Consider the following 24,907-nt stretch of genomic DNA (forward strand, 5'->3'; position numbering starts at 1 on the left):
TTCACTTCTGTGAACTTCAATTTTGCTTCAGTCTTGTAATTTTCTGATTGCATTTATACAATCCTTTCATTCTTTTGGCAAGGTTGACTGTGTGCAGGTGGAGAATGAAGTGGCATGCTGGTATAATAGCTCCCCCTTGCAGATTCTTGATCTGTAATACGTTACATAGTGCGATCCTCAGTGGAGAGGAATCCACGCACTCACTGCAGAGTAAGACTGCACGAAAGCAGTGAGGTGATAAACTATTGCGTGCTGGCTGCTCCAGTCTTTAGCAGCTGTCTCATGAAAGCGGTAATAGGCAAACTGAAATTCTGTTGCATTTCTGGCTGTTTAAAAGATCTTTAAAACTTATGGTTTTGCTCAGATCTAGAATTAAATACAGTAACTGCAATTTGTTCCTGGTGGTTAAATATTGCATGGAACTAACACCATTGCTGTGTGGTTTTGAGTTGTTTTTTTTTCTACTTAAAATCTCCTCTAGTATCTTTTGAAATTAGTCCCATGGTATTTTTGGTTTCGTCTTTCTAAATGTCATCCTGTTTATTTTGGACTGTATTAAAACAGATCATATGGCAAGCAGGCCTGTTCTGCATATCTGCTTTGTGAGGGTCATGAGATAGGTACCATAATTCAGCACTTTATGTATCTCTTTCTTCTTGAGTGACCAGCATTTCATACTCTTAATTGTAGTATTTTGTTTAGTTATGGCACAAGCAGAAGAGGCTATGGTAAATGCAGCAAACAAGGTATATATATGCATGTAAAATATAGTTGCTCTGTGCATTGTGAAAAAAAGTTTTTACCACCTTTGCTGAATAAATTCAGACTCATAACTTTTTTGTTCCGTTGCACTGTTCTAGTTTTTTATTTAATGTTGAAATGACATAGTAAATACAATTATTTTTTGTGACTATTAATTAAATATACAGGGGACATCGACAGTTCAGCATATCTGGAATTTTGCCCTAATTTGTAACATGCTGTGTGAACTCCATTGTGATGACAAAAACCCAGTATCATTATTAAAATGTTAGGATTAATGAGATTCTCAAATCTGTTTCTGCTTGTTCATACAGTACAAAGATGCTTGTACTGAATAATGTAAAATGTCCGCAAGCTATAAAGTTTGGATATACTTTAATGCATATGTCTATCCTTCCAGACCAACTAGTGCACCATGGAACTGGAATTTTCATTTGCTGATATAATTGTTTATATTAGTTCAGATGCATATTCCATATTTTTATCAACTAGTTCCACAAAGTTTTGCAAAAAAGCAAGAATTGTTACAATGCTGCTTATTCTTACATTTTCCTTTGAGTTTTATTTTTGACGTTTCTACTCTTCTTACATGCGTCTGTCCCCTTTTTTCCCATATACATTTATTTCTCACAGGCGCACCTATGTTGGCAGTATGCCTGGCAGAATAATCAATGGACTGAAGACTGTTGGGGTTAACAATCCAGTATTCCTGTTAGACGAGGTTGATAAACTGGGGAAGAGCTTGCAGGGGGATCCTGCAGCAGCCTTGCTTGAGGTAAGAGATGTTAAATTACAAGCATTACTTCATTTGTAATTAAAAAGAATTAAAATACTGGACTCAGAAAGGAAGATTCACTGGATGAAAGATAGCATGACAGTGTCAGCTTTTTTATTCAAATACCAGCTGCTATGTTTTGACATTGTTGGATTTCTGTCAATTACTTGTGCACAATGCAAATGCTGTTATATAGTATACTAGGTAAGATATCTTTAATATCAGAGATCTGTACTTAAACACGAGGATGTGTTTTGTTTTAAGTGTTTTGTATATTTAAAGACTGTTCAAGCCTTAAACGTTACTTATCTGGGGGACTTCGATACATTCATTTTTAATGACCAAATGCCATTAGCTATAAGAAAAAACTGTAGAGCAGCCAGATGGTAGCTGGACTTTTTCAAGTTTTCCCTTTCTTTCTTGGAACAACGTTAATATATTTTTGAAGCTTTTGATGGTACAAGCTTATACTGGAGCTAAGCATTTTACCTAGCATGTAATATGGACTAGTTGCATGTTCTTTTAGTAGCATTTCTTTAATTAGTGTTGTAATTAACTTTCTGAACTTAAGTTTTTCATTTAAGTCACAGATCCCCACTCCTTGACTGATTATGATGTGCTGGGTGTTTGATTTCCATAAGAGTCAGCTATTAAGTGTATTTTTTCTGAAATTCTGGGACTCAGACCAAGCAATAAATGAATCAAATTTTGAAGTACGTGGTATAGTTATTCTATCACAAAGAGTTTAGAGGTGTTAAAGTTGACTTGCTTAAAGACACAAGTAAAATCTAGGAGATACAAGTAAGGACTTGTGTGAATAAGATACTGTTGGATTATTTTGTAAATCCATCACGTCTTGAGATGTTGAGATTGTGTTATGCTGGACCCTGTTCTCACCAACAAGGAGGGGCTGGTGGGGAATGTGAAGCTCAAGGGCAGCCTGGGCTGCAGTGACCACGAAATGGTGGAGTTCAAGATCCTTAGGGCACCGAGGAGGGTGCACAGCAAGCTCACTACCCTGGACTTCAGGAGAGCAGACTTTGGCCTCTTCAGGGTACCTACCTCTACTTGGTAGAGTGCCATGGGACAAAGCCCTGGAGGGAAGAGGGGCCCAAGAAAGCTGGGTAATACTCAAGGATCACCTCCTCCAAGCTCAGGAGCGATGCATCCCAACAAAGAGGAAGTCAGGCAAAAACGCCAGGAGGCCTGCATGGATGGACAAGGAGCTCCTGGACAAACTCAAACACAAAAAGGAAGCCTACAGAGGGTGGAAGCAAGGACAGGTAGCCTGGGAGGAATACAGAGAAATTGTCTGAGCAGCCAAGGATCAGGTTAAGAAAGCTAAAGCCCTGATAGAATTAAATCTGGCCAGGGACGTCAAGGGCAACAAGAAAAGATTCTATAGGCACGTCGGGGATAAAAGGAAGACGAGGGAAAATGTGGGCCCTCTCTGGAACGAAACGGGAGACCTGGTTACCCAGGATACAGAGAAGGCTGAGGTACTAAACAGCTTTTTTGCCTCAGTCTTCACCGGCAAGTGCTCGAGCCTCATCGCCCAAGCCACAGAAGGCAAAGGTGGGGACTGGGAGACTGACGAGCCGCCCACTGTGGGAGAATATCAGGTTCAAGACTATCTAAGGCACCTGAAGGTGCACAAGTCCATGGGACCCGATGAGATCCATCTGCGGGTCCTGAAGGAACTGGTGGATGAAGTTGCTAAGCCGCTATCCATTGTATTTGAGAAGTTGTGGCAGTCCAGTGAAGTTCCCGCTGACTGGAAAAGGGGAAATATAACCCCCATTTTTAAAAAGGGAAAGAAGGAGGAGCTGGGGAACTACAGGCCGGTCAGTCTCACGTCTGTGCCTGGGCAGATCATGGAACAGATCCTCCTGGAAGCTATGCTAAGGCACGTGGAGGACAGGGAGGTGATTTGAGACAGCCAGCATGGCTTCACCAAGGGCAAGTCCTGCCTGCCTAACCTAGTGGCCTTCATTGATGGAGTGACTACAGCAGTGGACATGGGAAGGGCTACAGATGTGGTCTGTCTGGACCTCTGTAAGGCCTTTGACACGGTCCCCCACAACACCCTTCTCTCTAAACTGTAGAGGTATGGATTTGATGGGTGGACTGTCTGGTGGGTGAGGAATTGGTTGGATGGTCGCATCCAGAGGGTAGTGGTCAACGGCTCAATGTCCAGATGGAGGTTGGTGACGAGTGGCGTCCCGCAGGGGTCTGTATTGGGACCAATACTGTTTAATTAATCTTCATCAATGACATAGACAGTGGGATCGAGTGCACCCTGAGCAAGTTTGCAGATGACACCAAGCTGAGTGGTGTGGTTGACACGCCTGAGGGACAGGATGCCATCCAGAGGGACCTGGACAAGGTCGAGAAGTGGGCCTGTGTGAACCTCATGAGGTTCAACAAGGCCAAGTGCAAGGTCCTGCACCTGGGTTGGGGCAGCCCCAGTATCAATAGAGGCTGGGGGATGAAGGGATTGAGAGCAGCCCTGCCGAGAAGGACTTGGGGGTACTGGTGGATGAAAAGCTGGACATGAGCCAGCAATGTGCGCTCGCAGCCCAGAAGGCCAATCGTATCCTGGGCTGCATCAAAAGAAGCGTGGCCAGCAGGGCGAGGGAGGTGATTCTGCCCCTCTGCTCCGCTCTGGTGAGACCCCACCTGGAGTACTGTGTCCAGCTCTGGAGCCCTCAGCATAGGAAAGACATGGACCTGTTGGAGCGGGTCCAGAAGAGGGCCACAAAAATGATGAGGGGGATGGAACACCTCTCCTATGAAGAAAGGCTGAGAGGGTTGGGGTTGTTCAGCCTAGAGAAGAGAAGGCTTTGGGGAGACCTTATTGCAGCCTGTCAGTACTTAAAGGGGGCTTACAAGAAAGATGGGGGCAAACTTTTTAGCAGGGCCTGCTGCGACAGGACAAGGGGGAATGGCTTTAAACTAAAGGGGGGTAGATTTAGACTAGCTATAAGGAAGACATTTTTTACGCTGAGGGTGGTGAAGCACTGGCACAGGTTGCCCCGAGAGGTGGTGGATGCCCCATCCCTGGAAACATTCAAGGTCAGGTTGGACGGGGCTCTGAGCAGCCTGATCTAGTTGAAGATGTCCCTGCCCATGGCAGGGGGGTTGAACTAGATGGCCTTTAGAGGTCCCTTCCAACCCAAACTATTCTATGATTCTATGTTATTCATTAGGTTAGTTGTTGGGATTTCATGAGGCTAAAATCTGAGTGATTATTAAGAAGGTGAATTGAGACCTATGCCTTGCAGGCTTCATGTATCAGAGGAGTCTGTAGCAGAGAGCGGTAATGAGTTGCCAGAACCTTCTTTCTGCCTTCTTTTTCCCTGGAGTATGATACACGATTATATCCCAGTTCAATTCCTTCTTCCACTGACTTGCATGTTCAGCGGTTTTATTCTAGCAGTTTGCTGGAGAGAGGAAGGAGTGTCTCCTCAGTTACGGGAAAGAGACAGAGAGCATTGCCCTTCCCCAGCATCTCAGTGCAGAAGGCTGTGTACATCTTCCTGTGCTAGCACTGATGATGAGGAAAGGAGGGAATGAGGAAGGTAATGGCACAGCAAGGCTGGGCTAGGCTGAAACGCTTGAGGCTGTCCAGAGCAGATGAAGCACTAGTGCACTTAATGGTTTTGGTATTGTGCACATTTAGAATTTCTTTATACTGCTGTATTTTTACACTGTCTACCTCTCTTTAATGTTCTCTATGGCTGTAGGGGCTACCATCCTATCACTGTTTCAGCTGAACTGCTTCTGTGATTGTTCTTTACCTGTTTCAGTCAAAAGGAGTTGGGTTAGTAAAAGATATTTATCCAAATTTTTTGAGCTAGCGTGGCTCGCTTTCACTGAAACAATTTAGGGCATAATCCTAGAAGCACCTTAGCTGTCAGACTTAAGGCATGGTAACTTCTGTAACTGGGTGGTTGTAGGTGGGGATGAAAGTGGTTCTGGTAATATTTGCTAACAGAGTCATTCTAATGACTCTTTTTGACTGACAGTGCTTAATACAGTGATTTGAATATGAAAAATGTTACTTAAATTAAGGTGTCATGAGCTCATCTGTATGCTGTATGACTTTCTGCAAATGAAATGTCAATTGACATTCTACAAACGTCATTATTTTCTTCCTGCTAGATAGTGTAAAATTACTGTTTTGACAAGGCCAACTAGTTCTTTGAAAATCAACATATGAACAGGCTATGGTTTGAGAGCTCTGTTTTGATCTTTGCATGTTAACACGAACTAGTAATAATTTAAATGTGCTAGAAAATACCATGGCTTCGCTTTTTTAGCTTTTAAAAATGACAGTTATGGTCCTTTACCTGTGTTTTTCTCAAGTGTGTAGTACACATTTCTAGGGTACATGAAAAGCCTCTAAGTGCAAGGAGAACAAGCAGGGGAGTGTAACAAATATTCAAATGCATTTTCTTTTTCACTTGCAGGATTTTATTTACTCTTTGCTGTTAATGGTAATGAGCTCTTTCTGAGTTTGCTGATATTTCTTCTGTCATTTCTCCTTTACATATTGAACTAAGCTGGCCTGAATCTAGTCAATGCATGGATAAAAAATACCTGAAAATCAGATTTTGTTAGCTAGCTGACTGTTGTTTGCTAGGCAGTCAAAATCACTAATGAAGCAATGATTTGGCATTTCTTGGAAAGAGAATAACTTTTTTTGGAAGTGTTCCAATCATGAATCCAGATCTGTACATTAATATTGTTAATTTTATTCAACCTTTGCTGTTTCTTTTAATCTATTTTTCATTCCCTGTCTTGCAATAGAGAATTAGCATTTCTGTTCTTCTTCTATCATGTCAAGTGTGTGAGGGCAAATGAAACTAATTTATTTTTTAATTATTTGTGTTTGAATTTTTCGTACTTTGTTGCTGCTTTGGGATGTTTCTGTGTTCCATATTTTAAAACCACATTCTCAGTGCTATTGAACTCAGCTCCTGCCATGGATTATTCCAGCTGAGGCTCGTCAGGTTAGCTTCCAACTGTCCGCTTGGGCTGCAGTCTTTATGTGAGTCATTGCTAATTGACCATTAGTTGCATCTGGAGAAGTAATTGCTCTATTAACCATGTCTGGGCTGCTCCCATGTGAGATCTGTATATCCCTTTACTGCTGTCTAAACATCCTGAAGCAGGTGCTTTACCTCTTCTAATGGAGAACTCATGCCTGGACATAACAGCTTAATTTTCATCTGCTTTTTGTGGTTTACGTTGTTGGAAAGTCCATCTGGAATGAGCAAAGGTGGCTATTATGTAGGAGAACAAACAATAGTAAGTGGTCACCTAACTGGCACATTTGTTTTTCAGGCTGCTGCTTCTTGTTTGGTAAGTGTCATCATTAAGTATAAAAGGCACATCCTTTTTTCCTTAATGTTCAGGTGTGTTAAATTCTCACTGACTGTCTACAGTGGGATATATTCAAGAAGAAAATTGCCATACCCTGTAAGCTTGGAAGCAAAGCTTGATGTTTTATAATTGCCGGATATGTTTAGTTCTAGTGCTTCTGCAGAGTTGTTGCTTAAGCAAAACAGAATGTCTTCCTATTTCCAGTTACTGTTCATCAACAAGGGAATGTTTTAGTCTAAATTTAGATGACCTCTGTTTAAAACAGAAGAAAACAGAAATGGATCCAAGTGCCTGATAGTGAGTATTTGTATGCAGGAAAATTAGACCAGGAGCATAGCCAGGCAATTAAGTGTTCATGGAACTTATTCTGGATTTTCTGGTAATAAAAAGCTGGTACAGAGAAGCCTTTGTATGCATGTGAGCTGTCGGCCATGAATTAACCAAGATGTTTTGTTCACTGAATGTTCTTTTTGTACTTAATATTTTTGTATTAGTTGAATATCTTTGAAAACTTTTGAACTTTAGCACAGATACCTAGCTGAAGAACAGTTCTATTTGCTTTGGAAAATCTGTTTTAAATGCATAGGCGTGATATTGTTTTATGTCTTATTCTAAGAAATGGTTACTGTGTCAAAGAATTATTAGAGAAACTCTAGCCCTTGTAGAAAATCTCAGATAATTCACATTTTTTGATATAATCTGAGTTGCGTTTGATTACAGTTTCCGTACCTTTATTGGATAGTATTGTTTGCTCATGAGTACAGCATCAATATTTTGTGTACCTTTGTAAATAATATTATAATCACCAGTTTAGCAGTCAGTAGGATTCGTAAGGATTTCTAGTTGCAGACTAGAAGAAAGAGATACACGTGTGTAGATAAATGTTATAAAAAAAACCACCTTGGTCTGTCAGAATACATTATTTTTCAATATCTTTGGAAGTAGTTGCAATTATTTCAGCTAATAGACTGGAATTTTGTGGAAATACTGTGTTACCAATGTAAAAAAAAAAGGGTAAGTTGAACTAGGATTTGCTGTTTAAATCAGTTCTGAAAAATTTGCAAGAGTAGACTTTGAATGGGAGACTAATATTTGGTATAGATCTACTTTCTTTGAAGACAGTTTGTAGATGCTGTGCTTGGATACACTGCCTATTGTTGTGTCCCCCTACATTTTAGGGCTAGATTGTAGGACTAGTTGAGGTAAGAGACACCTATAACTGAATTATGCATCAGTGTATATGGCTAGTCAGGATACTTCAAGGCTTTTGCCTTCATCAGTAAAGAAGGGAGTAAATGATAGCAGCTGCCTGCTGAAGAGGGTAGGAAAAGAAGCTTTTGAATAGCTTATAGCCAATGAACAATAGCATTCATTGAGTTCCAACCTTAGTTTTAGAATTTAGGCATATGCTTCAGTACGTTTTAAGATTTCACTGTTAAGGGGAACGTATAACTTGTATTTTATTACAGTCGCAATACATTGCCAAATATTAGTCTTAAATCTGTGCAGTACTTAAAATCAGAAATTGTTCTGTTTTTAAAATTCTGCTGTGTTTCAGGCATTCCGTACAAAAAGTATTTTGCTAGTTTGCTGTGATCATAAAACACTTCTGTTCTAAAGACTTTTAACTTTTCAATGACTTAATAGAATTTAAGAGTAATGAAAATTCAGAATTGTTTCTTTCACAACCATCTAAGAAGTGATCAAATTCAGATTTTCAGAATTATCAATGCTGTTCTTGGCTATAATTCAAGTTGCTAAGGCAAGGGGTGCATTCATTTGGGTATAGGCGGATAAATTAATTTGACAGCAGTGTGCTATTTCTCAGGAGATACATAGGTCCCATTATTTGTAACATGAGAATTATTCATGTCGGTGTAGCATTGATAATTCATCATTTGGGAAGGAAAAGTGTGGCAGTACTTTAAGGGGGGGTGGAATGAAGATGGTTCATAGGTGGTGATATAGAAGCCAAGTGTAGATTGCTATATACAATGAACTTCCAATTTTCAGCACTGTTAAAAAAACTACAAGACAGCACCTTAGTACACTCATGATCCATATATATAGAATATTTATCACCTAATGCAGAAAAACAGCTTATTCAAGTAATAGCTTAAATATATGCAAGTGTTGCATTTGCACACATAAGTAGTACTAAAAGCAATAGGAACACAACACTGTTATTTAAGCCACAGTTCTACTTGTGCAGTAAATTTTTTAGGTTGGTAGACTGTGTGTTGTTATTCTTCAGTGCTTGTTTAATTTTGTCTCTGTTTTTTTTACCACAAAATTTTGGAAAAAAAGAAAAATGCAAAGATTGTGTTAGGAAAGCCAGGGCTCACCTAAAGTCAAGACTTCCATGGGATGTCATGGGCAATAAGAAGAGCTTCTACTACTGCATTAGTAGTAAAATGCTGGACAAAGCTGAATGAGTCGGGCAGGTGATTTAGTGACAGCAGATAAGGCTGAGATAATCTATGTTCTTCCCCTTGGTCTTCGCGGTGAGATCTCTCAGGTTGGTGTGCTTAGAGTAAGAAGAGCTACCAGCAGTAGATGAGGATCGGCATCAGGGATTACTTGAGCGAATTCTACTCGTACAAGTCCATAGGACCACATGGGCTGCTTTTCCAAGGGTGTTCGAGTCCTTGAAAGGCCACTCTCTAACATGTGTGAAAGGTCATGAAGATAGCTTACAGAAGGTACTTGATGACTGGAGAAATGCTGCAGCCATCTTTAGAAAAGGGTAAAAAGAACTAACGGGGAAACAACTTTTTGGGGTTTTTTTGCATGTGGTGTGGAATGTAGTTACAGAGTAATCAGAGCGAGGCAGGATATTGAGGGTCAGGCTTTAGTAATATTCATAACACTTTATGAATGTAAAGTCAGATATGACAGATCCAGATGGAATATAATAAAAATGTGCATATTTTATTTACTTCTAATTGAGCAACTGCATCAATTTTGTGTTCACTTTTGTTAAGGTCTTGGATCCAGAACAAAATCACAGTTTCACCGATCACTACTTAAATGTAGCCTTTGATCTGTCCCAAGTCCTTTTTATAGCTACAGCCAACACTACAGCTACTATCCCACCTGCTTTGCTGGACAGAATGGAAATTATTCAAGTTCCAGGTAACACTACAGTGTTTTCATTAAAGTGGCTATTGCAAGTCCTTAAACAATGTTGGGGTGTTTTTCCTAAAATGAAAAGCAGTTCCTTAAGGTAAGCCTGCCAGGAACCTAGACTGAATGGCCAGAATCGTTAAAAGAGACTAGTCAGGATGCCTCCCTTATGGCCTCTGTCATGAGAATGAAATTTAGCATTGCAGTTAGGAAGATTCAGTTCCAGGTATGTGGACATACATTGATACATTCTGTAACAATATTTTCACTAATTGATGTGTTTGTATTCTAACTGGCTGTTGGCTGATGCATCTTTTTAAGATTCCAATGAAGAAAGGGATCTTTGAAACACTAAAATTCTATTCTTCTTGTTCACATGAAGTTACGTATAATCACAAAGTATCATATCAACAGCCTTTTAAATTATAGCTGGGTTCTTTTTGTTAAATTCAATCAGGTACAATTATAAATGGTAGGAAGTTTGATTATATTGTAGCGTATAAGCAAAAAGATTAGTAAACATATGCTTTTTCTTTTGAAGGATACACACAAGAAGAAAAAATTGAAATTGCACATAGACACTTGATTCCTAAACAGCTTGAACAACATGGCCTGACTCCACAGCAAATACAGATTCCACAAGTAACCACTTTGGACATAATTACCAGGTAAATCTGTTATTCATTGTTTAAGTTTAAATAACTTCTTTTTCTGGTAAGTAGTAAATCATTTATAAAGTGATAACACAAACCATTTCTTAAGATCTGTTGTCCTTAATAGCTTCAGAAGTTCAACAATTGGTAATTTATGGAATTGCTCTTTCCTGAGCTCTGTCTGGCTCTGCTGTCTAAACTGAATCATCCTTCCTTCTCTAGAGAATTCCTTGCTCTGGCTTTCAGAGTGTGGCTCACAATCAGTTGTGTTGACACAACTGTCAAGGCACTATGAATAAACAGAAACACTTGAAGCTAGTATTGCTGCAGTGTTCAGTGTGTGAAGCCATGGTCTTGGCAGCAGACAACCTTTATTTTAAAGAATGAAGTTTTATTTCTGTCATTTTCATAGAAAAAATGGAAATTACCATTTTGTTTCTTGTGACTTGATGGGCCACATTTGTCTAAAAAATGGAATTAGGTTAAAAAAATTAAAATGTGGGGTTTTTTAAATAGCTTGTAGTAATTAGAACGATTTTTTTTGTTGGACATGAGAACAAAGATACTGATCAGAACATCTTTTGGACTTAAAACTAGCTCATTTCCAATGGAAAAACTGTATCATTATTCAATGAATTGAAGTATTTTGTGACCAGGAACAACATTTTGGCATTTAGTGAGTGTTATTGTCCAGTGTTTCTTTTTAATTCATAGACTAAGAGAAAATACTCTTTTACAGTCAGTTCCTCAACTTTCAGTGAACTATATTTTGAGTTTTAAAATAGTTTTTCCTTTTAATTTTTACGCATCTGAGAAGAGGTCAGTGCTACTGGAGCACTGTTTAGCATTTCACTGCGGTTTGATACCAGGTGTTAGTCATGTCTTCTTCCCACTTAGTAGTTTGTCTTTCTTCACAATTTTATCAGCAAACCACAATTATTTTGATAAAAGCACATGACAGTTTTTTCCTGTTTATTAGAGTGGCCCAAGGTCTCACTGCCTTTCACATCTCATTTTATTTGGATGTATTTTTAAAAAGAAAGTGTGCTTACATTCAAAAGAAATCTTTCTTACAAAGAATATCCACCAGTAAAACAATTGTCTCTACGCTAGATACACTAGAGAGGCAGGAGTGCGCTCTCTGGATCGGAAGCTGGGAGCTATTTGCAGAGCAGTGGCAGTGAAAGTGGCAGAAGGACAGCACAAAGAAACAAAGCCAGATCGTGCTGAAGTGGGCGAAGGAGAAGGTGTGTATCTTTTTCATGTTTTATTAAAAAGGAAACTTCTAACGTAGTCACTAGGAAGCTGATTTATCAACCTTTTCTCCTTTTTTTTTATGCTACTTTAAGGGCTCTGTTTTTAAAAGCTTTGCAAATAGAGGGACATTCTTATTATGCATGGTTCAAGTAGTGCTGAATTATGGCTTGGGACGTAAGTAGAGTAATTTCAGCCTGCCAGGTTGGTAATTGAGAAGTACAGTGGATCTGTTTCATATCTTAGGTATGCAATTATGATTTGTGTATGTTTTTATGTCTTCCTAGGCTTTTTTTACGCAAATCTTTCACTGTTTTTTTTCTTTAATAAAAGACTAAGCATGGCTTTAGTTACTATATTTAAAGAGGTTCTTTAACTGTGCTGTGCATGCTCTATCAGCTCAGAACTCAATCGAGTTATTTTGTTGTACTCTAAAATAAATGTCTGCTTGAAGAGCTTTGAAATTAGAAAGGTTTAGGGGCACTTTTTCTGTGCCTTTTAAGACTGCACTTATTCTAAGTCTCTTGAAACTTTGGTAACTTGTCAACTTCAGTAAGTCTGTTCTTGTTTCCCATGTATACAGACAATAGTGATTTCTCATTCCCAGTCATCCAACAGACTGAACGAAAACTAAACATAAAATTCTCAAACAGCAAAAATATTCAGGTGTAACTGCTTCACCGGTAAAGGTAGACCCCTTTCTAGTCTTGAAATAGAAGGGGTTCGGAAGGAAGAAGTCAGGCCCCTAATCCAGTTCATGTGCAACATGCAACTGGTGACTGCTCCCTTTTTCATCCCCAAATTAATGTTCTCTTTTAATAAAAATGAACATCCATACTGCGTTTGGTGAAACATACCATGCAAAGCATAGACGGTTGTGCTTTTATTCCAGCCAGTTGCTGATGGAGGATCTCACTGCACACAGCAGTTTTCTTTTAAGGGCTTCAGAGTGCTAATTGCAGCATTAGATGTCTACAGAAGCCAGCTCAAGGTAGATGAGAAATGTGAAAGGACAGAATCTGAACCTGAAGTTGAACTTCTAAAATGTGGATAGTCCTTAGTCTCAATAAAATCTAGCGAGCAGGGTGTCGGGTGTTTTGTTTGTTTGTTTTTTAAAGACTGCAATGAGCACAGTTGACGCTTTCTGACAAGAAACACTGCCAGTCTGTCAAAGAACAACTGTGCCAGAGGACACCAGAAAGCCAAAACTGCAGAATGGCTGCTTACTTTTGCTCCAGAATACTCACAAACTTAAAATACTAAACCTGTTGGTTTGATGTTGTGAAAGATTCCACAACTAAGCCGACGTGGAAAAAAATTTAAGTTTTAACATGTGTACAGATAGAGTAGTTCTGGACTGGTTTAGAGGAGGACAAATAAGGAGACTTGTTATCTGTTCCTTTTAAAATAAGGCAGCTTACAAGTCTGAATGGTGCCACCCCTTCCAGAGAGTAAATCCTAGGGGAGGAAATATAGCTGATAATTGTACAGTTTTCTCTGAATGTTTGGCTTAAAGAAAGTGAACTCTCACAGTAGCAGTGGCTGTGCATCCGTGGATGACTGTGCAGTTTAAATTGTCCCATCTACATTAAAAGGAAGAGCTTTTAAGACATACTTATTAATGCTTTCCATTTATATTATGTGCATCTTGTCTACCTTCTCTCCTCTGTGCTGGATTTTTCTGAAGGCAAACACATGAGTTTGTCGATACTTCTGTGATACCTGAACTTGCTCTTGAACCAGAACACTGAGCCTTTGGGCTGTGGTGGGCAGGCTTACTAGCATCAAGCAATATCAGCTGTCTTTGCTACTGTCACTTTTTGCAATGGTAATTTTGACAAGTCATATTTTTCAAGTATTTCTTTGCACAGAAGGGTAGATATGTCTAACGTGCTTAAGAGGTCTAATGCGATTGCTGAATAAAAAAAGGGTCATTCTGCTCTTCAAGCTTTCTGATAAAATAAATGAAAAGTAGGTTCAGAGCACAAGTCCTGATACTGTAAGAAGAAACATTTTACTATTAAAGCAAAGAATAAAAAGGAACTGTATTAGACATCTCAATCCAGTGAGAGGTATTTACAATGTTAAAATTGGCACTGTACTTGCAACTTAGGTATTTACACTGTTAAAATTATCCACTGTTAAAATTAGTACTGGACTTGCAACTTACCGAAGCTAAGTGAAAACAGCAAGCTAAGTGCTTCAAAAGAGGGCAAAATGCTAGCATTTTTGGTTGACACACAATTTGGAGTAAGCCCAGAAGAAATGACCTGTGAAGAGCTGCCTTTGTACCTCTGGAATTGAAACTGTCCATAAGAAAAAGCTGTATTAATAAAAGGGAGTCCAAGGGACAGGTGGCTCTATAGTTAAACTTTGATATTATGAAGGCATGTATATGTGCTGGTTTTTGCTGGGGTAGAGTTAATCTTCTTCATGCAGAATGGTGCAGCCTGCAAAATGTGTTTTATTTTGTACTAGTAATGTGCTTATACCCTGCTGTATTTTTAATAGAATATGTCACTTGTTAGGAGTGTATGAGAGTAGGACACTTTTTAAAAATATTTTTGTTTAGGTTTCATTCAGTCTGTTGGAAACAACCAAGTATTTAAAACAAAACTCGTAAACATCCCCCAAGTTGATGCAAATAATGGGATTTTTAGCCTAAATTTATTTCTTTGGATTTTTTTTCCAGTTGATTAGTGGACATTTGTGCAGTTGTGCACAGTGATGATGAATTTTTATTTCATATAATGAATGACTCTGGAAGAATAGTTAATCAAGTTGTTGTCTCTTAATAGTTTCATTTAGAATTATTTCTTGATTTTTTTTGTTTCTTTATCCTTATCTGTATAAAAAGACCTATAATTCATTTTTGCTTTACACATTTGTCAGTTACTGATGTGGTACTGAGACTCTACAGTTAGTGCATTCATATGTCACAAGTTGTGAATAGGAGAGAGCAAGCTACAGGCTTGCCTTGTAGATTCTAACTTGCTAAAGCATAATTTGTATATGATTCATAGCATATCAGAATAGTAACATGGTGCCTATTGTGTTTATTCAGCTGAGTGCCTTCTGGCTTGTGGGTTTGTAATAAAAGTTGAAAGACATTAGGTGGTAGAACCACAAAATTTCCATCATTATATTGATTAAATCAGATTATTAACTCAAAGTGGAGCATCTGTTTTCAAGGCTTTGTAAACATCAGGCTTTTGACACTGTTTGATGGTAGGCTCTAAAAATGGAGGATACCTGCCATAGCAGAACTGATGCTAGGAGATACGCTGTCAAGCCACGTTTAGCACTTTCCAAAAATGCATGACTGAAATACACTGGCAGCTTTGTATTGCCTTCCTCGCTCCTTTGACTCCTGAGCTTTATGATGAAGTTGGCAAGTGGAGAAGTGTTAGTTTGCGTCAGTCATTGAATTTGTACTGTGAACTTCAGCAAAAGCAAATGGAGTAATTTTTCAGACCTCTCCAGGGAGTCATCTTTGTGTACAGTAACACTATCTGATATTTTACTGAAACACTATCTAAGATTTATGAGACACTCATCTAGTCTTTGACACTAGAAGAAATTCTAGGAGTCACAAAAATATGTGAAACTCTCCCTCCTATTTTAGTGCAACTGCCTTGAGAATACAATGCAGCAACTGTGCACTAAGGCATCATATCATGATACAACAGTTGAAACCCAGAGTGAAAAATGATTTGCCTAATTCAGACTTGAAAGGAGTTTTAGGATGAGTAATATTTAGTAACTGAAAGTGATTAAATGAGGATTCTATCTATGTTGAAACCAAGGCTTTGAAAATACTTAAATATTTCCATAACCCAGTCATACAGTACAGTTTGTTCTACTCCTTGTGGGTGAAACAACACTTGGTTTTGAGTTTACATGCAAGTTTGACTGAAGTGGTCAACGTGAACTGAAACATGTAGTCTTTACTCTCCCTCCCTCAACTTGGGTAGGATGCATTTTATTCACAAAACATGATTATGCATGACTGGGGGGGGGGGGGGGTTGCTTGTTTTTAGTATGTATAAGGGCCTTAATACAGCTGGGCTAACATCACTGCTCGTGCAAAAAGGGACCTGTTCTATGTTCTAGCCAAAACTCAGCACTTGCAGCAGCATGGGATCTCCCATAGCACTGAGAAATGAGTTTATGAAATCTGATCAGCATAAATCCCACGGTGGTATGACTGTAGGCACTCAAGTTTGAGCTCAGCTGTGCTGGCATTAGTATACTTATCAGCTCTGCAGACTGTAATATGTGGTTCTTTCTAAAAATTGCTTGGAATGTCTTCTCTGTTTTAGGCCAAAGAGGCGTAAATGTTATGAAAAGTTGGGTTTATATACGAACTATTTTTTTCCCATGTTAATTTATCTAAATATTCCTGCATGAAAACCTCAAATTCAAGTGCTTCACGTACGCATTGTTATTCTAGATCAGAATTGATGGAATGTAATTATTTTGTGAAAAGAGAGATTTTCTGATCCTGTGGGGAAAAATGCACGTAGCATATACGAGTAAGTGTTAGTAGGATTGGGGTCCCAGGAAGGAGTTCCTTTCCAAAATTAATTCTTTTGGAAGTAGCACTTCCCAAGTATGTAGTGCGTAAGATTTAAGTTGGACAATGGAAAATTGCTTTTAAGATGTAGTTTCATGTTATGCCTGGCTTTGAGTGTGGACTGTTGCCAGCAAGGGCAATCCCATCCTTTCCTACCTAAATGTAGTTTTGTGGAGTTTGTTGGTTAGTTTGGAGGGGCTAAAAGAATTCTGGGTCTGTCTGTCGTGCGCTGAAGCATCTGCTAGTAAATCTGCTGAGAAAAAAGAACATGCTGTTTTCCCTTTAATTGCCCACAAACTTGAAACCTTTTCTTTTATGCTTACGTTCTTTCTTATACCTCTTCATAGCAATTCAGCAAATCAGAATATGTTATGTTAAAAGCTGTTTAAAAATTTTAGGTTTCTATTATATTATTCTGTCATGGCCAGTAAGTATGGCTGGAAATCTTTGGGTTTAAGACTTATGTATTACTAGTGCTTAATTTAAATATGTTTTATGAGGAGCTGAGAAATTGCTACATGTTGAAGAAGTTTTAGGCTCTTCTATTCACTCGTTTCCATTATATCTCTAGAAGAAAGTAGCAGTCTTAAATTCTTAAATCTTTGTCTTTGTGCCATGGAATTCCTTTTTAGATTAAATCCTGAACTATATATAGTAGTTCATTGTCAGTATGTTTTCTTAGGAGTCCGTTTTCTTACAAATCCAGTATTTACATGCAAGATTTTGTTTTGTTTTGGGAACTTGCAAAGGCAGATTCCTGAGAGGAACATTGTCATGATCTTTGCTGAGTAGCTGCAGATTCTGCTCTGAAAATTTTACAAACGTAATCTTCTTTTTTTGGTTGGTTGATTGTTTTTTGGATTTTTTTTGTTTTTGGGGGAGGGGTGTTTGTTGATTTGCTGTTGGGTTTTGGTGTGGGGTTTTTTGGGTTTGGTTGGTTTGTTTTTGGTTTTTTTTTTTTAGTTTTTCCAATTTTTAAATGTTAAAACAACTCAGTACCATGCTTCTTTTGTTTAAGCAGTACTGTAATAGTAGATCAGCAGGTGGTTCCTCCAGTGCAGCGTGGAGCTCTGTTAAGGGCACTTCTTTGACTTCTTAGCTTCTTTCTCCAACTTAACTCAAAATGTAAGATGATTAAGCTGTTGTCCTAACCAAAAGTTCTGTTTTTGGAAACTTGAATTTAACTGTCTTGTTTTAGATAAATGTGTCATTTAACTTGTACTATCATTTATGGCTATTCATCTGGGATAGGCAGGGAACATGTATTTGTCATTGTTAATGGAAATCTTAATTACTTGCATCCTTATAGATGCTTCGTAGTCAGCACTTCTATAAAGGTGATGAAATAAAATGTTTTTTCCTTCAAAGAAAAAGTTAGTGTTTGTAATTATATTTTGGAACGTCACTGTATGCTTTTAGGGAAAATTAGATAATGTCAGAATTTAGGTTAATATTTTTAGAAGTCTGAGTTTGTTATTGTTACAGATTATAAAATGGGGTCTACTAATTAGATTATATAAACTCAAAGAAAGAGTTTCTGATTCTTTTAATAGGGCAGGTGGCCTCAAAAATTACCTACTGATTTGTTTACGAGAAGTCTGTCTCCTTCAGCTGTATATGTAGAACTAGGTGAAATAGGAGCAAGCAGAAATTGGAAATTGTTTGCTAGGCAGCAGTAAAATCTTGGTACAGAACAAAAGCAGTTGTTTTTAAACTCAGTTTTGTTTTAAAACATGAATTGTCCTATCAAATTACTAAGGTTTCGAAGATCGTAGTGTTGAAACTGCGGTCTGAGTTGCAAGAATAGCATGCAGGGTTATGTTTCCTAGACTTGCTAGTATTTATGTGTTTGAATTTATTATGTACAGAAATAGTAGTTCATCAAAAATACAGAGACATGCTGGAACAACAGGAGGGCCATCTGACTAAGGCAGTGTTTACAGTAAAGGAATGGGATTTATGCATGGAGCAGTGAGTTGTACAATGGAAAAATTAGTGGCCGTTGGATAATAACGGTTAGATTTGAGTCCGGAATGAAAACTGAGTTGGTGTTATTATCGTAACAGTGATGTAGAATGTTTTCCTTGATACTGTATGAAGGCATTAGTGAGAATTGCACTGCAACAAAATTAACTGTAAAAAGGCCTTTATATGTCAGGATTAATAAAAGGATAGTTTGTATCTTGTGAAAGGAGACATTCTGTCTTCATCCATTCTGAGAATTACTTTTGCAGCACAGAACACCTCTTAATGTTATATTAAATAGATTAGATCAGTGATTTGTGTTTCCCTATAATTGTTTAAATTCCTGGATCTTCAGTTATTGTGCATGCATTAATATGCAGAGGAAGACAGTTTCTTCACTGAAAGTAAAACAGAATTCAAAGAAAGGAAGCAGCAGTGGGTAATTTCCCAAAGTATGGTGCAGAAGTCTTGAAGCCCAGTATATGTTCCTGCGTAATAGAGACTATCGCTTTAAACATATCTTAGGCTTGTGTTTTTGGGGTGGGAAGAAATATCTTCACTATATGTATGTGTACAATGCTTTTTTTAATGGCAGCCTCAGGGCAGGGAGGCACTGCCATAAAACTGCCACAGAACCTTAGAAACATCTGGATTGTTCAAGTATTTTTCATTTCTCTGATATATGTTTCACTAAAATATTGCTTAGGGCTCTCGAGAAAATGGTAATGAGCCTTTTGCATCTGGATCAAATTCTGTGGGGAAATGACTCCCTGCTTACATTCTCCTTCTGTATACAGTCGCTTAAGTAAATGTGCAGGGTAGGTCCAGCACAAATGATGTTTAAGTTCCTGAGCTTATTCGTGCAAACAACCGGCTGTGTAGTCTGGTTTAAAACAATTTTGAGGCTTTGATATTTATATGGTCCCCATTACCGTTCACTTTTGTATAGAAAACACATTTGTAGAGAAAACAGAAAATTTAAGGAAATTCTGCTAAGGAAACAATTGTATAGGTAAGAAATACAATCATACTGTAAATGGAGGAAGGAAAGAGCACACTTTTGAATCCATAACTATTGCTTTAAGTATGTGGTCCCTTCTTGATGACGCTTGAGTATATTGCATTCAAAAGTGTCAGGCTAACTGGGTTTTATAGCCCTTCCTGAAGAGTAGATCACACCTTTCTGAAAATGCCTAATAATTTGATCTTTGAGGAATTTTTTGCTGCTAGTGGTTATTGGTCAAGACACCTTAGAAATACCTCATCCAACAAAGAAAAGAGCAGAGCCCTGTGTAAGTATAACATTTCAGGACAAAAGCCATAGATGAAGTTGTTACACTGAAGTTGTTTGGGGTTTTTCCACTGAGCAAGGACTGTATATGCTGTGTGCCAAACTGGCTGTTGAGCAAACGAGGGACGTCAATTTTGTGAATTAAGCAACCTGACCTAGTGAACTGTGTCCCTGCCTATGGCGGGGGGGTGGACTGGGTGGTCTTTAAAGGTTCCTTCCAACCCAAACCATTCTATGATTCTATGACTGAGTAAAGCCATAATAGTCGTAAGAGACAAAAATCAAAGTAAAAAGTGTAATGTCAGAATATGTGCTGCATAGGCTGCAATAACGGTGGGCTGTGCTACGTTGGGGTAGTGGTTCCATCTGACAGCCTGGAAGGAGGCGACACACCAGGGCTGGATGAGTTAGGCTTCCAGTGGGGCTGGTTTCCGTGTGATCTACCTGTAGCAGCTTCTCCTGTGCCCGGTCAGCTGGTGTTGAGGGTATGTGTGCGAGGGATTGGGGTGTGGAGAGAGGAAGGCAGAGTTACAGAGCAGCAAGTTACGCTGTCCTTGTTGGATACTGTGAAATGAGATGTTACTGACTGTAGTGCAGGCTAGCTGTAAGTAATGCAGCCATGTGGCAAAGCAGTGAATGTAAATCTGGCCAAAATGCTCCTGCTTTATTTGACAGAACTTAATTATTAGTGTCAGAAATTAAGCATTTAAATCCTTGCAGAAAGAGACCACAGAGAGCACAGTTGTAAACGTATGTAAAAAGAACAGTAGTTACTGAACTTTCAGTATTTACACATTCAGCTCCATATTCTGTATTACACTACATTAAACATGATCATCTCCTACAAATACTGTTTATGCACACAAATACTGGTTTTATGCACAATTCTGACGAAAAGTGCAAAGTCCTAGATGAACTTAATGTGTTTTGCTATTTGACCTAGTTTAAAATGCATTTAAGCAAGTGAGTTGCATCTCTGTCAGTGCTCTAGATTTAATATTATCTTTGCTGAACAGTTAGAACATGTTTAGGCTTAATAATTAAATTTGGTGCCATATTATCTTTAATTTGACAAGACTTTTGTGAAAGATGGTTTAAGCACACTTTCATGAACTTTCTGAGCATTTCTTTGAATATTTTATTTTTCTGTGTCATGATTTTTTTTAATTCCTGTGTCAAGAAAGACTGCTACAAATCCTAAATTAGATTTTCTTCTCTTAGATTGCAAAGAGCATGTCACAGAAGATGCAAAAACAGAATCCATCAGTGACACAGCTGACCTGGCTCTGCCACCTGAAATGCCGATTTTAATTGATTTCCATGCTTTAAAAGATATCCTGGGGCCACCCATGTATGAAATGGAGGTAACATCCTCATTTGTTTCTACTTGACTGTTGTTTCTGTCTGGTTTGACTAGTTGTCTATTTTACTGCTATTGACTGAGTTTATACGATATTGACTTTTTAAAGTTAATTATCAGTATTAATTATTACTTGTATTAGTAACAGAACGGTGTTTCTTTGTGTTCCACCGAGTGTGTTTTCACCTAAAGGAGTTTTTGTTTTATTTTGTTTTAATTCAAGCTATGTAAATACCATAATGGCATGACTTTCTGTTAGCAAAGATGCCTGCAGCAGTGCTTAAGAATGCGGTGGTGTTTTTTCAGTTTATAACAACTTTGCTTTTGTTTGGGGGATGTCTGGTGGTCTTGGGAAAGAAGCCAAAAGTAGAACCCAGGAATCCCGTCTCTGAGGCAGCTGTGTTAAGGACTGTCCCACATACCTCCTTAAAGCCAGTCAGCTTTTTTGGGTATTAAAACCACTTCAGTTTGCACCAGAAATTCTCAGACATTCTTTAGATTAATGTGACTCTTAGCTATTAAAAATGTTTTATGATCAGTCAGGCACCTCCAGCTTCCTAGTACCAGCTCTGTTCCATCAGTAGGCATATTCCAGAATTTTTTCTTTCCCCCGTCTGTATTTTGCTACATTCTATGAAAATGCCATCAATAAAAGTAGTTTGTTAGTTTGGGATTCTCTTTTCACCATTTACATTGCAGTTATTCTCTGCTTTACTTCAGGTCCAGGTGAACTGACCGAGTGTAAGTAGTATATATAACACTATGACAGGAAACCAGTTGCTGATGGAACGCTAAATTTTTCTGTCTTTATCCTGGAGAAAAGATCAGTAAACCAGTAAGTTATGGAGAAAATAGAAATGAAGGGAAACCTTCCAGACGAGACAAAATTCAAACTTTTAAGAAATTTCCTGTGAGAATTCTTCTCTCCTAGATGAGAGAACCAGACTCCAGTGGGATTTGGAGGACAAAAAGTGGACAAGATAGCAGGGGAAGCAGGAGAAAATCGTTAAGGATCGTTAAGGAATGAGTCAATTTTTAGACCCAAACTGAGGTTTTTGGATATGAAGATTTTATCATGGAAGAGATTCTTAATGAAGAGACAGAAATGAGGAAACAAGTTGAAAGAAGACAGCACTATTGATTGTGTTAGAGGATGATGATGGTAGTAGCAGTGGAGGTTGGGGGGAATGGGAGGCAAGGAAGATCAAGTGATCAAGAGACCAGTACCTTATGACTCTCTCGGTTGAGTTTTTTCACACTGGTCATTTATGTTCTGATTTATTTCTTTTTACTTTCAGAAATTAGAAGAGAGTGCTTTTTAGGCAAATGACTTTATCGTAAGCAACTTACGTTCTTTCTTTTCATCCCTCAGAAGCTGCTATACCCAATAATAAAATCACACAAGACAGTTCAAGGCCATTTTAATTAAGAAGGTAGCATGGATATACTTTAGCTTGATTTGGAATGACTGTAGCCGTCAGACCATTTGTAGTACCCCTATGGAAATTTTTACGAGTCTGTCTATCTTTTTCTCACTACCCGACTTTTAGAAACAATTACTGAAAAATAGCATGTGGGTTGTTTTCAGAGAAATAACATTCTACCTGAATTTTCATTTTGGAGTACGTTATATACTTCAGACATCTGGTCTTTGGAGCTAAAGCGCTGCAGGATCATTTGGCTTTTTAGTGCTTGAATTGCAGATGCACATAAAGCCGTTGTAGTAAATTGAACCTAATATTCAAGCCTTATTCTGATTTCTACAAACGGTGTTTATTAGTTTCATAAAGGTGCTAAAAAATAAATTGAATTTGGTAAATTTGTACAAAAGTTCTGGTCACTTGCAACTGTACTCCTAGTTCTCAGTCAAGAGTAGAATTAATTCAAACAATTATGAAATTGCCACACTTTTTAAAAATTAGATTGTAGGCCAAGAAATAAGCTAATATGTGACTTTCCTTAGATGTTCTGCTGTTCTTTGAACTTTTTCTGGAGTTGATTATTGATTTAAATTTGGTAGCGTGGCTGTGTTGGCAAATAGTTTCTGCTATTTTGTCCTTTTTCTACAGGAGTAAGTAGCGCAAGTAAAATTTTTAAAGTGTGGTTCTTAATTCCAAATATACAAATACATGAGTGCTGGGTTGGGGGTTTTTTTTTGCATGCACTGTTGCCATGAATATGCATATAAGCATTTCATGGATCTGCTGGCCTGTATAAGCTGAAATAAGACTGACTGAAGCTTTTGACCTGTGTATTAAAGGTTTTTTAAACGTTTCCATATTTAGCAGGCAAATTAAGTAGTGCATAAATAGAACTAGAGATGAATCCACACAGCATCAATTCCCTGAGCTGCTCAGGATTTATTTTCATGTACTAGTTGCTGTATTTATTAATGAGTAAATATTTTTCAGTACACACTTTATGATTGTTTAAATGTAAATTGCTCAGATAGCCACATAACTCCTGTTTTAATGAATTTTCCCAAGTAACCTATTATTCCTTTGAATTTTCTCAAGTGCCCCCAAGACTCTCTCAAATGAAGAGTATAGCTCCTGTCTCAGTGTCAGGCGTTTCAGATTGGCTACTGGTGTTTTTTCTGGTTTTGTAGTCTGCGGTGTGTCTCTCTCCTTTCTATATCTAGCCTTTAAAGCTTCACCTTTGGCCTGCATTTTGCCATTTATAATTAGTTGAAATAAAGACACAGTGGAGGCAGCCACCACGTCAGTACTCGGATGAGACTGAGCAAATAGAACTGAAAACATGACTTAATTGATCTGTTGTCCTTCAGGGAATACCTTGAAATAAGTGATTGATCTTTCACCTTTTCAGTGCATTGCTTGTGTATTTTCTGCAGAGGTCTCCCAGCAGAAAGGCATGACAGAATACTCAGCTCACACTTGTAGGATTAATTCATTTATCACAAATAAATCACCTTATGTGTCACCCTACAGAACAAACGTTGGAATAAATCACACAGTAAGGCTTTGGAAGAATAATCTTGACAGTAGTTTAAAGTGTAAAAGATTTAATGAAATGTTTCAGCACAGCACGCTTTTGGGGGAAAGGGTTTATAACATGTCCAGAGTGTTTATAATGAAGTATTTCTCTTTTGACTTGGATTTTAGCTTTTTTGTAGGGTTGGGTTTTTTTCTTTCTTTCAACCCTTAATTCTGCTCAGTTAACAAAATGTTATTGGCACCACAGGAAGGCCTGTCAGAATTAGTCTGTATCCTCATAATGTGAGTGAAGTTGAAGTGACAGAAGCTGTAGGTCAGTGAAATTACCTATTCTAGGAGCTGAAAGTGCAGATGCCGTAAAAGAATAGCTCTATTTCATGGGACATAGACAGTTCTAATTAAGGAACAAATTAGGTTATCTTTTAGAAGCAAAACCTGTACAAAGCACAGGTTTAGATAGGCATTTTTACCTAAGAAACATCAGTCTTGTGGTGATATTTCTGGGAAATCCTCCTCCCTTAAAGGAAGCTGCTGTTATATATCCTGCCTGCAGTGGTTTGCTAGGGAATGAGTCAGAGGAGTAGACTAGAAAAAAGGCTTGTACAGTCAGGTTGGGAGAACCTGTGGAAGGATAACAAAGATGCTAAAGGCCAGCAAGTAACTTAGGACTGGTTCTCATCTTCCCATTACGAATCAGTGACTTAATAGCATTTTGTCAATTATGCTGACTTACAAAGGAACTCCAAAACTGCAGACTTGCGGATGATGTCTCTTTTCCTTTATCTTGGAATAACCTTAAA

General features: G+C 38.2%; 1 protein-coding gene across 2 annotated transcripts in view; it reads left to right on the forward strand.

Moving 5' to 3' along the window:
- The window catches only part of LONP2 (lon peptidase 2, peroxisomal), a 50,807-nt gene that overhangs the window by 16,015 nt on the left and 9,885 nt on the right, over positions 1–24,907 (forward strand). For both annotated transcript variants that reach the window (XM_076349253.1, XM_076349254.1), the window contains 5 exons: positions 1,396–1,537; positions 9,910–10,060; positions 10,593–10,719; positions 11,818–11,951; positions 21,012–21,154. In XM_076349253.1, the coding sequence (XP_076205368.1) occupies positions 1,396–1,537; positions 9,910–10,060; positions 10,593–10,719; positions 11,818–11,951; positions 21,012–21,154 (697 nt within the window). The remainder of the gene's footprint in view (positions 1–1,395; positions 1,538–9,909; positions 10,061–10,592; positions 10,720–11,817; positions 11,952–21,011; positions 21,155–24,907) is intronic.

The sequence above is a fragment of the Aptenodytes patagonicus genome, chromosome 11 (assembly GCF_965638725.1).
Source record: "Aptenodytes patagonicus chromosome 11, bAptPat1.pri.cur, whole genome shotgun sequence".
NCBI lineage: Eukaryota > Metazoa > Chordata > Aves > Sphenisciformes > Spheniscidae > Aptenodytes > Aptenodytes patagonicus.